General features: G+C 37.4%; 1 protein-coding gene across 5 annotated transcripts in view; it reads right to left on the reverse strand.

The window, feature by feature from the left end:
• Positions 1-581: 581 nt before the first annotated feature.
• Positions 582-14,368, reverse strand: part of LOC136828670 (2-oxoglutarate and iron-dependent oxygenase domain-containing protein 3-like) — a 60,312-nt gene continuing 46,525 nt past the window's right edge. For 4 of the 5 annotated variants that reach the window (XM_067086757.1, XM_067086758.1, XM_067086759.1 and 1 more), the window contains exons 7-8: positions 13,263-13,386; positions 582-2,927 (exon numbers count right to left, since the gene is read on the reverse strand). In XM_067086757.1, the coding sequence (XP_066942858.1) occupies positions 2,788-2,927; positions 13,263-13,386 (264 nt within the window). In that variant the 3' untranslated portion in view covers positions 582-2,787. The remainder of the gene's footprint in view (positions 2,928-13,262; positions 13,387-14,368) is intronic. The other variant, XM_067086761.1, reaches the window with a different exon arrangement.

Here is a 14,368-nt window from a genome sequence, read left to right on the forward strand (position 1 = left end):
TGGCTTCATCAAAGAGGGTCGATGAATTACGTGAACTCTTTTTTAATGTTAAACATACGAAGGGTTGGAGTTCCGCAGCCTTCAAATTTGTCCCGGAATTTGTAGCTAAGACTCAAAATCCCTCTATTCATGATGACAGATTCGAGTCTTGATCCCTTCTCTGGGGATTTTGTTGGTGATGTCTCTGGGGATTTTGTTGGTGATGACCCGAAAAAATTACTGTTATGCCCCGTCAGAGCACTGCGTAGCTATCTAAAAAGGACTCAGCATCTGAGACCTGATTGCCGAAGACTTTTTGTTAGCACAGGCCGCAACAAGAAAGATGTGTCCAAGAATACTATCTCCTTTTGGTTAAGTGAAGTGATTAGACGAGCTTATAGTTCTGCTTCACCTTCATATGCTCATATAGTGCATGCAAAAGCACATGATGTTAGGGGTCTAGGCCCTACCATTGCTTTCAAGAAGAACTTGTCAGTTCTCGGGGTACCTGGCTTCGCCAAACCACCTTCACATCCTTCTATCTGCGGGACGTTGCCCAGAGGTCCTTGGACACTTTTTCCTTGGGCCCGAAGTGGCTGCTCAACAAGTTGTGTAGCTCATCCAGTGCCCCTGGCGGTCCAGCTTTGTATCTTACCCAAGATGCTGGATATGAAAGTGAGAGTGAATGAGGTGACTGGTCTTTTTTCCTTTTTCTTTCTGTTTCTTCTCTACCAGCAGGCAGTAGAGAAAATAATTCCATCATATGCTAGAACTGGTTAGATGCAGGTGAGCGACCTTCCCTTCTATAATTTTTTACAGATGCAAGTCCCATTCCTCTCTCTTACAAGGAGAGAGAGGGATTGGCAACAAACAAGATTGGTGGCTAACATAAGTTTTGTTGTCTCTGACAGTTCTTTTGTCATCATCAAGACACAATGTAGATATGTATTTCATAATCTATTAGCCCAGATGTCTGGCTGTTCAGTTAACTTGTGCTCAACTGATCAGAGGCCTACGACTCCTTCCTATGTCATACCTATGGCCAGGAAGTGAGCCCATGTGGTACAAACCTCCAATCAGTTCTAAGACTTTCTCATCCTCCCTACGTTAAGACCAAGGTTTGTTCCGTGTATTAACAAATGACAAATTTTAAATCAATTTGTATTTTTCATAACAAACCTTTGGTCTGAACGTAAATGGCCCACCTCAAGCCACCCCTCATTCTTTCCTGGGCTAGAAGGAAACTGGTATGATGATGCATAGCGGGGGTAAAGCAGGTCACGTAGTTTCCTACTTCTCCCCTACTGGCTGATGCCTGCTGCCACTGATTCCTCGTTTTATTTTTAACCAGACTCCAGCTAGGGCCAGAGATTTTATCCCTACGTTAAGACTGAAGGTTTGTTTTATTTGAAAGCATCTGACTGCTAGCTGTTAAGTCAAATAAGATTTTTTCTATCAGGATATAAATTGTAGTCTGACTATATTTTGAGACCAAATGTCTAAAAATCAGTCAGTCAAGTTAATTTTTTGGCAAAAATTCCCAAGCCAGGGGACTCTGGCCCAGCAATGAGTAAACTTTATACTGTAAAATATACGTTTCATGTTCTCACTACCATTTTACCACTAGGTTGGGCTATGTGGAGTTATAGCACTAGCCTCTAGAAAAGTTTTTACAAAATACCCACTGGTAATACAGTTTGCAGCATGGTTGTAATGGTTAAGTTGTCGCAGTCAGTTAATTAAATTTTGCTAGGCATCCAGGTCTCTTTTCTGCTGCCTTGGACAACATAACTCCCATATACATGCAGTAACCACATCAGAGCCACTGAGGTTGCTGTTGTTAGAATGCATAAGGATATTTTCAATCTGCACTGAGAACTCCCAAAATACTATCTGAACATCCTCACATGATAACAAAACCAAAAAAGTTCTCTACACTTGACCTGAGAATGAAAAGGGCAAACAGTACGTACAAATAATGAGAAAAGTCTTTCTCTGATACAGCTGGTAAAGATACTCCTCTGGTACCAGTGGCAAGATACCTAACAGAGGGACTGACTAGTATTTCTCTTACCTACAGACTGATTCAACTTGTAACTACCATTCTGAGTATTAAGTACACTGTATAAGTAACATCCTATGGAAACAAACATATACTGAAAATTCACTTTAACATAAAGGAAGGAAAATTTAAGGCACATGTGCCAGTAAGACAATATATAAGAAAAGATCTGAAACAGATTATAGTTAAGATAAATTGTTTCAAAAGATGTTTAGAACCCATACAAATCTTAGGTGCAATATCTTCCAATTTCTGTTACATTTCTTATAGTTACAAACAGCAGAAAAGTATATGCTATCCCTCAATTTATGAATGCAATATATGGCTTGTTTAAAAACGAAGTCACTTGTAAGCTTTTCAAAATTTCTTGCCACAAGATTTATTTATAACTACAGCTTTCATCTTTTGTGCAAATATACTTGCTTCTGTAAAAAATTTAAGTTATCAAGTAAAATAAAAAATAAACTATCAACAAAGGGTGACAGATGTCTAACAATTTTGCAAAATTCACAAAGTATGTCTGGGTGTGTATAGCCAATACCACACTGGAAAAGTTTGTGGAAATTGGAAGTGTACTGTATACTATAGTCTATCAGAAAATAATAAAATATATATCCTCAGAATAACACAACAGCTTTTCTTAAACAAAATACACTGCAGCAACTTCTGCTATAAGTATATGAGGCTAACATCAAAACCTTGAAAAAAACTTGGAATGGTTAAGAAACTGAAATACCACTAACAGGTCACCTAGGCAACGATGGGTCTTTAATTGCCTGCTTTGGATCACAAGTGAAAGATACAGTAATGGCATACCGTACACCTTTTGTAACTCTTTCCACATAATGCAAATTTTCTGAGCCAGAAGTAAAAGCAGACAGTCGACCTGTAAAAAGACAAACAACATAAAAAAGTTGACCTGTCACATCATAAACATGGACAAACAATAAAATATCCAGAATTCTAAATTAGGTACCCGAGTATTTCCATATTTAACATGTTGACTTGATTACATATTAACTCTTTGAGATTCCAGTGACATCACTGGCAGTTGTAAATTTCAACCCCAGAAATTTTGATAACTTCAAATGATGCCACCTGTGAGAATTTTAGCTAACTTTAACTTACCATTAAACTTTTTATTTTTGTTTTCCATTTTCTATCACTCATTGTTCAGCTGCTTCAAAATAACACCATAACTATACTAAGAAAAATAAATTTACAGTGAGTAATTTACGAAAAATATTACTATGCCCGCAAACAGTCTGATTGGGAAATGCTACAAACAAATTTTGCTATGATAAAAATTTGATAGGGCTGTTATTAAAAAAGAAGGTCCACTATTTCATAGCATATCCCCTTGTACCTTCAGCATCAGGTGTTATTTATAATTCATATAATAGTATCTATCATTATTAGGTAGTTTCACCATATCATCAACTTGAAATTCTAAACTCTCCCACCACTATAAGATCTATAGCATGTCTTTTCTACTCCATCTGCATTACTTTCTCCCTTTTACTTTCCAAACTTTCCCTTTAGTCTCTCCTTACTGAGCTGTCCTACTTTTTAAACTTTATCTTGCTTCAATTTTAACTCATTTATGAACAAATCCTTATGGTGAGCCTTAGATTCAAGATGTGTGATTCAGTGGTCTCTTGGCAGTAGTTTATAATACAAGTAATAAAAATAAAATTACAAGTAACGATTCCCCTTCAGCTCTCACTGACAAATCTTACACATACTGTACTGTACTAAAGATGTGGAGAAGTAAAATGGTATGAAAACAACAAAATATTAAACAAACTGCATAGCTTAAAATTTAGAGAAATGAAACTGTTGGAAAATTACTTTTCTTAACCATTCATGAGAACCTGCCTTCTTGCCCTCTTGCACAAAAGGATCCAGTGTTGCAATGAAACCTTGCTCTCTCACAATTGCTGTGAATATGGTTTTCCAATGGGTTATTTGTCTACCAAGTTTTCTCTATTTTTGTTGAATTCCCTTTTGGTTCAAATCTTTATCTGTCAATTGTCTCCATGACTACCTGGACTTTTCCGACTGACTTCTCTGACTGATCCCCAAACATTCTCATCATATGTCCAAACCATTTCAATCTACTTTTAGGTCTTACCCTTTCTAAATTCATCAAGGGTCATACAACAGCCTTTACACTGTACAAAATAACTGGCTGCCTATTTAAGGAACCTTTCTACTTCTTCATGGACTCCCTTAGAAGAAACATTCTCTGAATGGTCTCTTCATCCCATGGGTTGAAAGGACTGTCCCTACTTGAGGCTTCCCTCCCATGGACATGTTTGCAACATCAATCAACAAAATCCTTTAAATCTTTAATCTTTCCCATTGTAATTAACAGCTTAGGAAGATTCTGTAGTACCAAAGTCTCTTCACATCCACACTGTATAGAATGAGGCTCCTTCTCTATCTTAACCCTTAAACGCCGAGCCTCTATTTACTAAAACATCTCCTGTATGCCGGCGGCATTCGGTGAGTTAGCGCCGAAGCGGAAAAAAAGTTTTTTTCAAAAAATCACAGCACGCTTAGTTTTTAAGATTAAGAGTTCATTTTTGGCTCATTTTTTTGTCATTGCCTGAAGTTTAGTATGCAACCATCAGAAATGGGAAAAAATATCATTATCATATATAAATATTGAAATATATGACAGCGCAAAAAAATTTTTCATATATAATTTTATACAAATCGCGCTGTGAGCAAAACGGTTAAAGCTAATGCGTTATTTTCTTTTTCTTTGTATTGTACACTAAATTGCAATGATTTTGGTATATAACAAATTGTAAAACGATCAAAGCAACACAGAGAAAATATTATCACAAAATGATGCATGAATTAAGTAACGTGCGGACGTAAAAAAATTTTTTCAAAAATTCACCATAAATCGAAATATTGTGCTAGAGACTTCCCGTTTGTTGAAAAATGAAGCTAATTGATTGAATATTACTAGACTGTAAGTGTTTTACCTTACAATTGCAGTTTTCGACCATTTCGGTCGAGTTAAAGTTGACCGAAAGTCAAATTTTTCTATTTATCGTGATTTATATGAAAATATTTCAAAACTGATAAAAGCTACAACCATGAGTTATTTTCTGTTGTATTGTACATGAAATTGCGCACATTTTCATATATAAAACTTTATGTAACGACTAATATAAAACTATGCAAATATTACGACAACGTGACGAAAGAATTTCTGAGATGTTCGGCCGAGTTACAGCAAGAGCGTAAGGAAAATGTTTTTTTCAAAAATTCACCATAAATCGAAATATTGTGCTAGAGACTTCCAATTTATTGCAAAATGAATGTAAACGATTGAATATTACTAGAATGTAAGAGTTTTAGCTTACAATTGCATTTTTTTACCATTTTGGTCGAGTTAAAGTTGACCGAAGGTTGAAATTTTGGCAGTTATCGTGATTTATGTGAAAATATTTCAAAACTGATAAAGGCTACAACCATGAGCTATTTTCTGTTGTATTCTACATGAAATTGCGCACATTTTCACATATAAAAGTTTATGTAACGACTAATGTAAAACGATGCAAACATTACGACAACGTGATGAAAGAATTTCTGAGATGTTTGGCGAGTTACCAGCAGACGTAAGGAAAAAAGTTTTTTTTTTTCAGAAATTCACCATAAATCGAAATATTGTGCTAGAGACTTCCAGTTTGTTGCAAAATGAAGGTACATGATTGAATATTACTAGAATGTAAGAGTTTTAGCTTATAATTGCGTTTTTACCATTTCGGTCGAGTTAAAGTTGACCAAGGTTGAAATTTTGGCAGTTATCGTGATTTATATGAAAATATTTCAAAACTGATAAAAGCTACAACCATGAGTTATTTTCTGTTGTATTCTACATGAAATTGTGCACATTTCCATATATAAAACTTTATGTAACGACTAATATAAAATGGCGCAAACATTACGACGTGACGAAAGAATTTCTGGCGCGGACGTAAAGAAAAAGTTTTTTAAAAAATTCACCATAAATCTAAATATCGTGCTAGAGACTTCCAATTGGTTGCAAAATGAAGATAAATGATTGAATATTACTAGAATGTAAGAGTTTTAGCTTACAATTGCGTTTTTACCATTTCGGTCGAGTCAAAGTTGACCGGTTGAAATTTTGGCAGTTATCGTGGTTTATATGAAAATATTTCCAAACTGATAAAAGCTACAACCATGGGTTGTATTTTGCTGTATTTTACATGAAATTGCATACATTTTCATATATAAAACTTTATGTAACGGCTAATATAGAACAGTGCAAAAATTACGACAAAATGACGAAAGAATTTCTGAAATTTTCGGCCGAGTTACCGCACGGGCGTAAGGAAAAAGTTTTTTTCAAAAATTCACCATAAATCGGAATATTGTGCTAGAGACTTCCAATTTGTTGCAAAATGAAGGTACATGATTGAATATTACTAGAATGTAAGAGTTTTAGCTTACAATTGCTTTTTTCGACCGTTTCGGTCGAGTCAAAGTTGACCGAAGGTTGAAATTTTTTGTAGTCGACGTACGGTACGTCCACTTGGCACCCAACAGACAATTTTAGTCGACGTATGATACGTCCAGTAGGCGTTTAAGGGTTAATAAGCCTCTACAGGGAACTTGTTAGCGTAACATGCAAGGGAAGCCCAAGACACAGGATAGTCTCTTGTAAACAGCACATATTCACTAAGATAGCAGAGTGTATATCCAACTTAAAATTTAACACTAATGTCCTCTGGAGGATGAAAACTGTATTCTTAGTAAACTGTTTATTCTTCCAACCCTTGGAATGCCAGTAGGTTCAAATAAAGCCATGGTTGTAGTTTAAACACAATAGCATCAACATAACATACATGAAATCAAAATTTAAAAGAGCATTAAATCCAATTAAAAAAGCATTAAATCTAATTAAAAAACTATCAAAAACTACTTAGGGAGCCGATAGACATACCCTTACTGTATACAGCAACTGTACTGTCTGTCACCGATTATGGAAGCAAAACATATGGCTCAGCTTCAGACACAACACTGAAAACATTGGATCTAGTTCACAACGAAGGCCTTAGAATATGTTCAGGAGCCTTTAGATCATCACCAACCTCATCTTTACAAGTTGAATGTGGTGAACTACCACTGTTTCGCCATAGAGAGTTAGTAACAATGAAGAGTGTCCTGAGAATTCAAAGAAGTGATTCACCGACATAAAAAATGATTTCAGTTAAGAGATGTATTATAAACAATTGTTCACCACCTTTCCCAGTTAGAGCTAAAAGATTGAGTCACTGAATGCAAATGTGTATACAGTTACCTTCAATAGTAAAATTACCTCCTCCTTGGACTATGAATAAAATGAGAATTTGCACACACTCAAAATATTTATCAACAAGTTACTCATATCCCCCAGAACACCATAGACAACATACAATAGAACATAAAATCTGATAAGGTCCACATTACACGATACACACAGATGGATCTAATTCACAATACTCACATTATGCGATGTACACAGATGGATCTAATTCACTATACTGAGTGGGAAATGCCAGCTCGGCTAGAACTGATCATCTTGGTATCCTGTCATCTTGCAGAAGCTTCCCCATGGTGGATAATGAAGGAGGTCTGCTTCCAGTCCTCCATCCTTCTTTCCTCTTTGAAGTAATAGGAAAGAGTTAGGCTAATGCTTGACTGAAAGGAACCTTCGAATATGCTTGCATATTCTCTCATCATGTGTCTACTCTTGGATACAATGATCAAGGAATAGGCGCAACCTGTAAGGCTTTGTCTTGAAGGTGTGTGACCTAGACGATAAATACCTTCTCATCATCCTGACTTCAAGGCAGCCTTTTGGCCTTCCAAGAATTTCAGGATGGGTTTATGGCACTCAGTGGTTTCGTTGAACAACAACACCACAGTCGTGGCATACGTCAACAAACAAGAGGGATTCGTTTTTTTCCTCCTGTTTCATCTGTTGACATTTGCAGGTACTCAAGTGTTCTATAGCGCAATCAATAGCTCAATTAGCCAGATACATTCCTGGTGGGGATGTATTGGTAGGCGAGCTCGGCCTCGGGTTTGAGTGATTGGGACGGAGTGTGCTCTTCACTCTTTTCTTCACGAAGATTCACAATGAGACTGCTCGAATGAGAGATCCTACTGCCTTTCTGTTTGCCTCCTGGCACAACAAAAGTCAGTAGTTTTCTCACTCCTTCGTACCTGACCCATGGGCTGCTACAGTGAGGCATGCGTCTTTATGGGAAACATCGATGTCTACGTTTTTTCCCGCCATATTTGTCTTTTTTGCTACGGTTCAACAAGCATTGCTCACCCCGAGTTACAGACAAATGCTGGAATGCTTCGCCTTTCGCCCGACCTGATAGCTCTGCTTCCAAGGCATCAAGAATTCCTCCTTAACCCAACCTCCTGTGGCATCTATACAAGAGCAGTTCTTCAAGCAGTACATCCCTGTGTGTTCAGGACTGAGAGACTTTCCAACTTCCCTTACAAGGATAGGCTTTCTCGCTATGTGGCATAGGATATAGCTGAATATCTCTTGAAGTCCTCTGCAGCACTGTTCCAGGGACTGGATCCGTCTTCGTTGGTTGGTGTCGTCACGGAACTTCTTCTCAGGTCAGAGTGGCTCTTCAGCAAGTTTGGACTTCCTTGTCTACTCCGCCGAGGGTTACTTCTCTCCATTTCAGTTGTGAAGAACGTTGGCCCTTGCAACCTAGTCTTCTATCTGAAGTAGCCTTTTTTTCTCCTCATTTGAGATTTAGCTACTAATGAGAGGCTTCTTCGGTCTTGCTGTCCCAGGGAACTTATCCCCGGGTGGCATGTGACTCTCGTTTAGGGTTCCTGTCCCGTGCTCTGCAAGTGCCCTTACGAGAGTCCTCGGACAGAGATGTGCCCTCTTACGACCATCTCTCATCTCACTCCGGTCTTGGCGTAGAAAGTGGAAGAACAGGTGAAGGGGATCAATAACTCGACTCCTTCTCGGATGTCGTAGCAGACTCCGAATCCAGCAGCATCTGTTGTCAGGTTCGAGATCTTCCTGTTCCCCTCCTCCTCGGACTTTGTTTCGATGATCCAGATCAATTGTTACTTTGTCTTATTAGGGAGCTGTGGTACTTTCCGAAAAGGCTCAACATTCCTAACCTGGATGTCATCAACATTTTCGCTAGTACTAGAAGTGTCAAGGCGACATCTTTCTCATGGCTTCGTGAAGCGATTGAAGGATATACGCGGTTGCTGGCAATAATGATGCCTGTACAATCCACCCGAGAGCTCACAAAGTCAATGGCTTGGTCCATCCCTCGCATTCCAGAAATTTCTGTTGGTCTGGAAGCACGATGTGGTCTCATAGACCATACTCTTGTCTTCTACTTTTGGTCTTGCCCACAGGCTCTTGGAACCTTTTTTCCTTGGTCCTGTGATGGCTGCTCAACAAGTTGTGTTTTCTTACTCGGCTCCTTCAAGATGACAGGTAGCATCTCGCCTAAGGTGTTGGTTCTGGAAGTGAGAAAGATCCCGAGAGTGACTGGCCTCTCCTCCTCCTTCCTCGTCCTCTTGCTTCGGGATGAGAATGGGTCTCGAGCTGAAACTTGCTGGATCTGGTGTCTGATGCAGTAAGACTACACATCGAGCGCCCATTCTATTTTTCTTCTAGAATCATAGAAGCAATCCTGCTCCTCCCTCTAGCAAGGGGAGGAAGGAGACTCTGGCATTAAAGAAAACCCTTTTTCGGGCTTTCCTTACTGCCTCCAACTCTTAGATTCTTCCCAGCCTATTTCATATGAGTTACAATTCCTCACTCATGCCAAATAGTCCAGATATCTGACATTTGATCTGGCAGTTCCTACACTCCAATCAATATGGCAGGGGCACGGTACTCCTCCTCGTTCTTTCAACCAGGAGTAGCCCAGGTGTGCAAAACTGCAGTCATTTCAAGAGACTCACTCACATTCCTCCCAAGAGACTCACTCAGACTCCTCCCTCCAATCAGTGAGTCTTCCTAATCTAAAGGACCGATAGTTTGTATATCGTGTTGTAACATATCACAGATTTTACAACTAAATTGTATTTTTCCCAACTACAGTAAAGCCCCCATGTTAGCAGGGGATGTGTTCCAGACCCAGCCGTGAACAGTTAAAATCTGTGAATACTTGCTAACCACCCCATTCCACAAATAATTATAACTGCCTATCTTGAAAGTTCAAATACCAAATATATACTTAAAGTATCATCCTACATCATATATACCTTAAATTATTATCCTATTACTGTATTAATCTTTGAAGTTATATAATTGATATCATTTCAAAGTCATCTTAAACATTAGTAACCATAAAAATACAGGCAGTCCCCCGGTTTACAACGGGGGTTCTGTTCCTACACAGCGTCGTAACCCAAAAATCGTTGTAAGCCGAAAAATCGTCGAAAATCGTCAAAAATTCTAAGAAAACCTTACTTTTAATGCTTTGGGTGTATTGAAAACAATGTAAACTGCATTTTCATTGAGTTTTTCATAAAAAACCTCCAAATTTTTATTATTCGGCCCTTTTGGAGCCATATTTCTTCCGTCAGATCGTAGTTGTAAGCGCCGTAGCCCTGGAACATGCGTCGTACACTGGGAAATAATTTCTGATGAATATATTTGAAAAGCGTCGTAACCTCGGAACGTCGTAAGCCGGACCCGTCAAAACCCAGGGACTGCCTGTATGTACAAACGTACTTCTAACCCTTCCAGCCAAAGCAGAGAGAAAGAGAGTTACCACTTTGATTTATATTCAACAAGGATAGCTGGGGCAAAAGAGAGAGAGCGAGAGAGAGTGTTTATCTCTTTAATCTCTCTGACAACAAAAAATTTATATGTTTGTTTTTTGTCTTCCAAAGATGTAATACCTTTACTATACATTTTTAAACATTATGAACACACACACACACAAACAGTATCCTTTCCAGAGAGAGAGAGAGAGAGAGAGAGAGAGAGAGAGAGAGAGAGAGAGAGAGAGAGAGAGAGAGAGAGAGAGAGAGCTGAACTACATATCTATTTATCTTTCTATCCATTTCTCACATTCTACCCATTGGCGAGAGAGAGACAGAGAAGAATAACTCATTACGATATCAAAAGATTGAAATCCGTGAGCTTCTGAGGGCAACATTCTTCTCCTCCAGCCAATGTGTCAAACTGTTAAGTAAATTGGCATTTACCCTCTCCCTCTCCTTTCTCAAGTCAGCATAAGTGAATCACTATTTGTTTGTTTAAAATGTTAAATAATTTACTACACAAATGCATGGAAAATATATTTTTACAATTATTATTATTATATTTAATCTTATTATTTGAAAATTAGTACTTATTAGGTAAATCATTTATTTATCATACAAAAGAAACATATGTACATATTACATCAGAAAAATTCTCTCATCTAAATGAGAGAGAGAGAGAGAGAGATTATTATTTTTATTCAATATTATTATTTAATCTCATTAAACTTAATATTAATATTTGAAAACTAGTATGGTAAAACATTATTTCATCATAAAATGTACCCTCTGAAAATGGTTATACTATCATCCTAAAACACTTATATATCATTTTAACATAATTTCAATAGTATGCTTGTATAATTTTAATATTTCAATAATATCAATTCTGAGCATCTACCTTCGATTTATGCGGTCCGGGTCCGTCCCAAATAGCAGGGAGAAAACCAGTTTCTCTCTCTCTTTGAGTTATGTGTTATTTAAACTTACAGTAATATTATTATTATTATTTAATCCTATTACTCTTAATAATATTTGAAAATTAGTAAATAATTTTTTATCGTAAAAAATGTACTTAGCCACGAAAATATCAAAATTCACTAATTAGTGATGAATATTTCTCGATGAAAAAGTCCACAAATTGCCAAATTTTTCATGAACAATTTATAGATGTTCCACACAAAATCCCATGAATCGTGAGAACATGAATCTGGGGTTTACTATGCAAACCTGAGGTCCTTTACATTACATTTTTATGCCCACCTCATGCCATCCCTCAATCTGAACCAGGGCCGAAAGGCAAACCGGAATGTTTACATCCGGGCAGGCGGGTATTCCTGCCTACCTGGCGGTAGTTACTGCCTAACCAACTTGTTCAGGAGTTTAACGGCCATGTCCAGCTTTGCCGCAAGTAATTCCTAATGTAAAGGACCTCAGGTTTGTATAGTTAGGAAAACTACAATTTACTTTTAAAAACTGATTTTAAATGAAATTACAGTAACTTTAATTTCATTTAAAAGTTATCTTAATACTTTGGGAGCATGATTAGGGTCATATTTAGTGTTTAAACTCTAGAAATAAGCATTTATTAGTATTTTTAGAGACTGTGCCAAACATATGTGAAAATTCGTTTTGTGCAAGGGGTTCTGGAACCTAACCTTGCATAAATTCAGGGTATGATTGTATATTAGTAAGTATATCGGAGGATGATACAGCCCTTATGTAACTACCAGAAGCTGTCCAATTTAAACAGTATTCACAGCAGGAGGGAAAAAAACAAACTTAATTCCTTGCAAGAAAGCTTATTTGACCGATGGGTTTGAAAAATTGCCATACGAACACAGTCCACAACCCCCTGAAAAAAAAAAGAGATCCCTACAGTTTAATCAACAAAAGTTCAAATGCCAAAAGTTGGGCAGAGAGTCATAAACGATGTCTGGACACAATGGCGGCCAGAAGCAGAGGTGTGCAGATCAATAAGTGGGCGACGCTTACCCTCCATGTCGGTAGCTTACTACCTTCTTATCAAGTTTGAAGGGCCATTCTAGCTCACGTTCACAAGCTAGAATCCCTATGTAAAGAACAAAGGTTTGTATTTGTGTAGAAACAACTAAGAAAGTACAGGTAGGCAGCAGTTTTCCAATAATTATTTAACTTCATGTAACGACATTACGTAAGCCACAATACTTATTAATAATTGTGATCCCATCTAATTATGAAATAACCTCTTCATTACTTATACTTAACAACTAAAAAATCCTACTTAATAGTAAAAAAAGGGAATCTTGAGTACCATTCTTCTCAGTTATTAAAAATCAGCAAAAGTTATATAAAAGAATGGCAAAGCTTCAAGGAAAGGTAAGCTTTAAATTTATGTTTTTGTATCAATCAATAATCAAAGTAATCTATGCATGCTTACCAGAACGGGGCTCAACAGTTTTATTTGAATCCTTATCAATGAAAATAAACCTTCCACCATCAAAGCTGTGTCCATAGTCAGTCAGGTATAATAAGGATGTGTAATGGAAAGACGTGTAAGTTTCCTGAAAGACATATTAGGCATATTAATGAAACATGTCAAAAACCTACTAGGATATCAAAATTGTCATTTTTATAATAAAATCCACTTTTTAGATACCCTCTATCATTTGCTTCATCTGTGACAACTTAGCTCAGGTTCGATAAGTGTTAAGATACCCACTCTTTGGAGTGGGGACATGACAGCAACTGTTTTGGTTTTCATTCTCCTCTTAATCTCTCTAGAGGGAAGGATCTCAATGATAGAGGGTAAGTACCTAAAAAACTGATTTTATTTGAGGTGACACTTACCCTCAAAAGTCATTTGCTGACTCCCATACTGTGTGCTCGAGAAGGGTAAGATATCTCCCTATAACATAACTAACAGATATAATTAGAAATCTCCTCATCACTGCTTACCTAATGAATATGATCCCATGGCAAGCACTTGTCGGTTGAGGATCTTTATTATGTGAGATTTACTGCAGTAGGAGGTGGAACTTGGACCCTGAATATGGCCATTAGTTAATGATTTTTTGCAACACAGGCCTGCATAGCTGACAGGAGCCACAGCTACAACTAAACCATAGTCCCTAAAGAGTTACCACCTAGCCTACTTACCCAAGTTGCTGTGGCATCTTACACCTAAAACAACAAGATCAATTTGCAAGAAAAAGTGGTACTCAATCAGCTCAGTGTAGCTTTCTCCGATGAGGAGCAATGGTTCTTCAAAATAAATTAAACACTACTTACTCTAAAAAATTTTGTTTGCCTTTACCTAAGAGAAAACAAAGCAACTACAACTAAGCAAAATAATTAAAGACAAAAATAGAGTAAGATATTACCATGTACAAACTCATATATATACTGTTTCCCACTCTCCCAGGATGGACGTTGATAGCATGAACCTTTACCTCTTCATAACACATACGGGGGAGACTACAAGATAATCTCCCCTGCCAAAACTATAAGGTGCTAATGTACGGCAGTCTTCATACTGGATCTCGA

Source organism: Macrobrachium rosenbergii, chromosome 43, assembly GCF_040412425.1.
Source record: "Macrobrachium rosenbergii isolate ZJJX-2024 chromosome 43, ASM4041242v1, whole genome shotgun sequence".
NCBI classification, from domain to species: Eukaryota; Metazoa; Arthropoda; class Malacostraca; order Decapoda; family Palaemonidae; genus Macrobrachium; species Macrobrachium rosenbergii.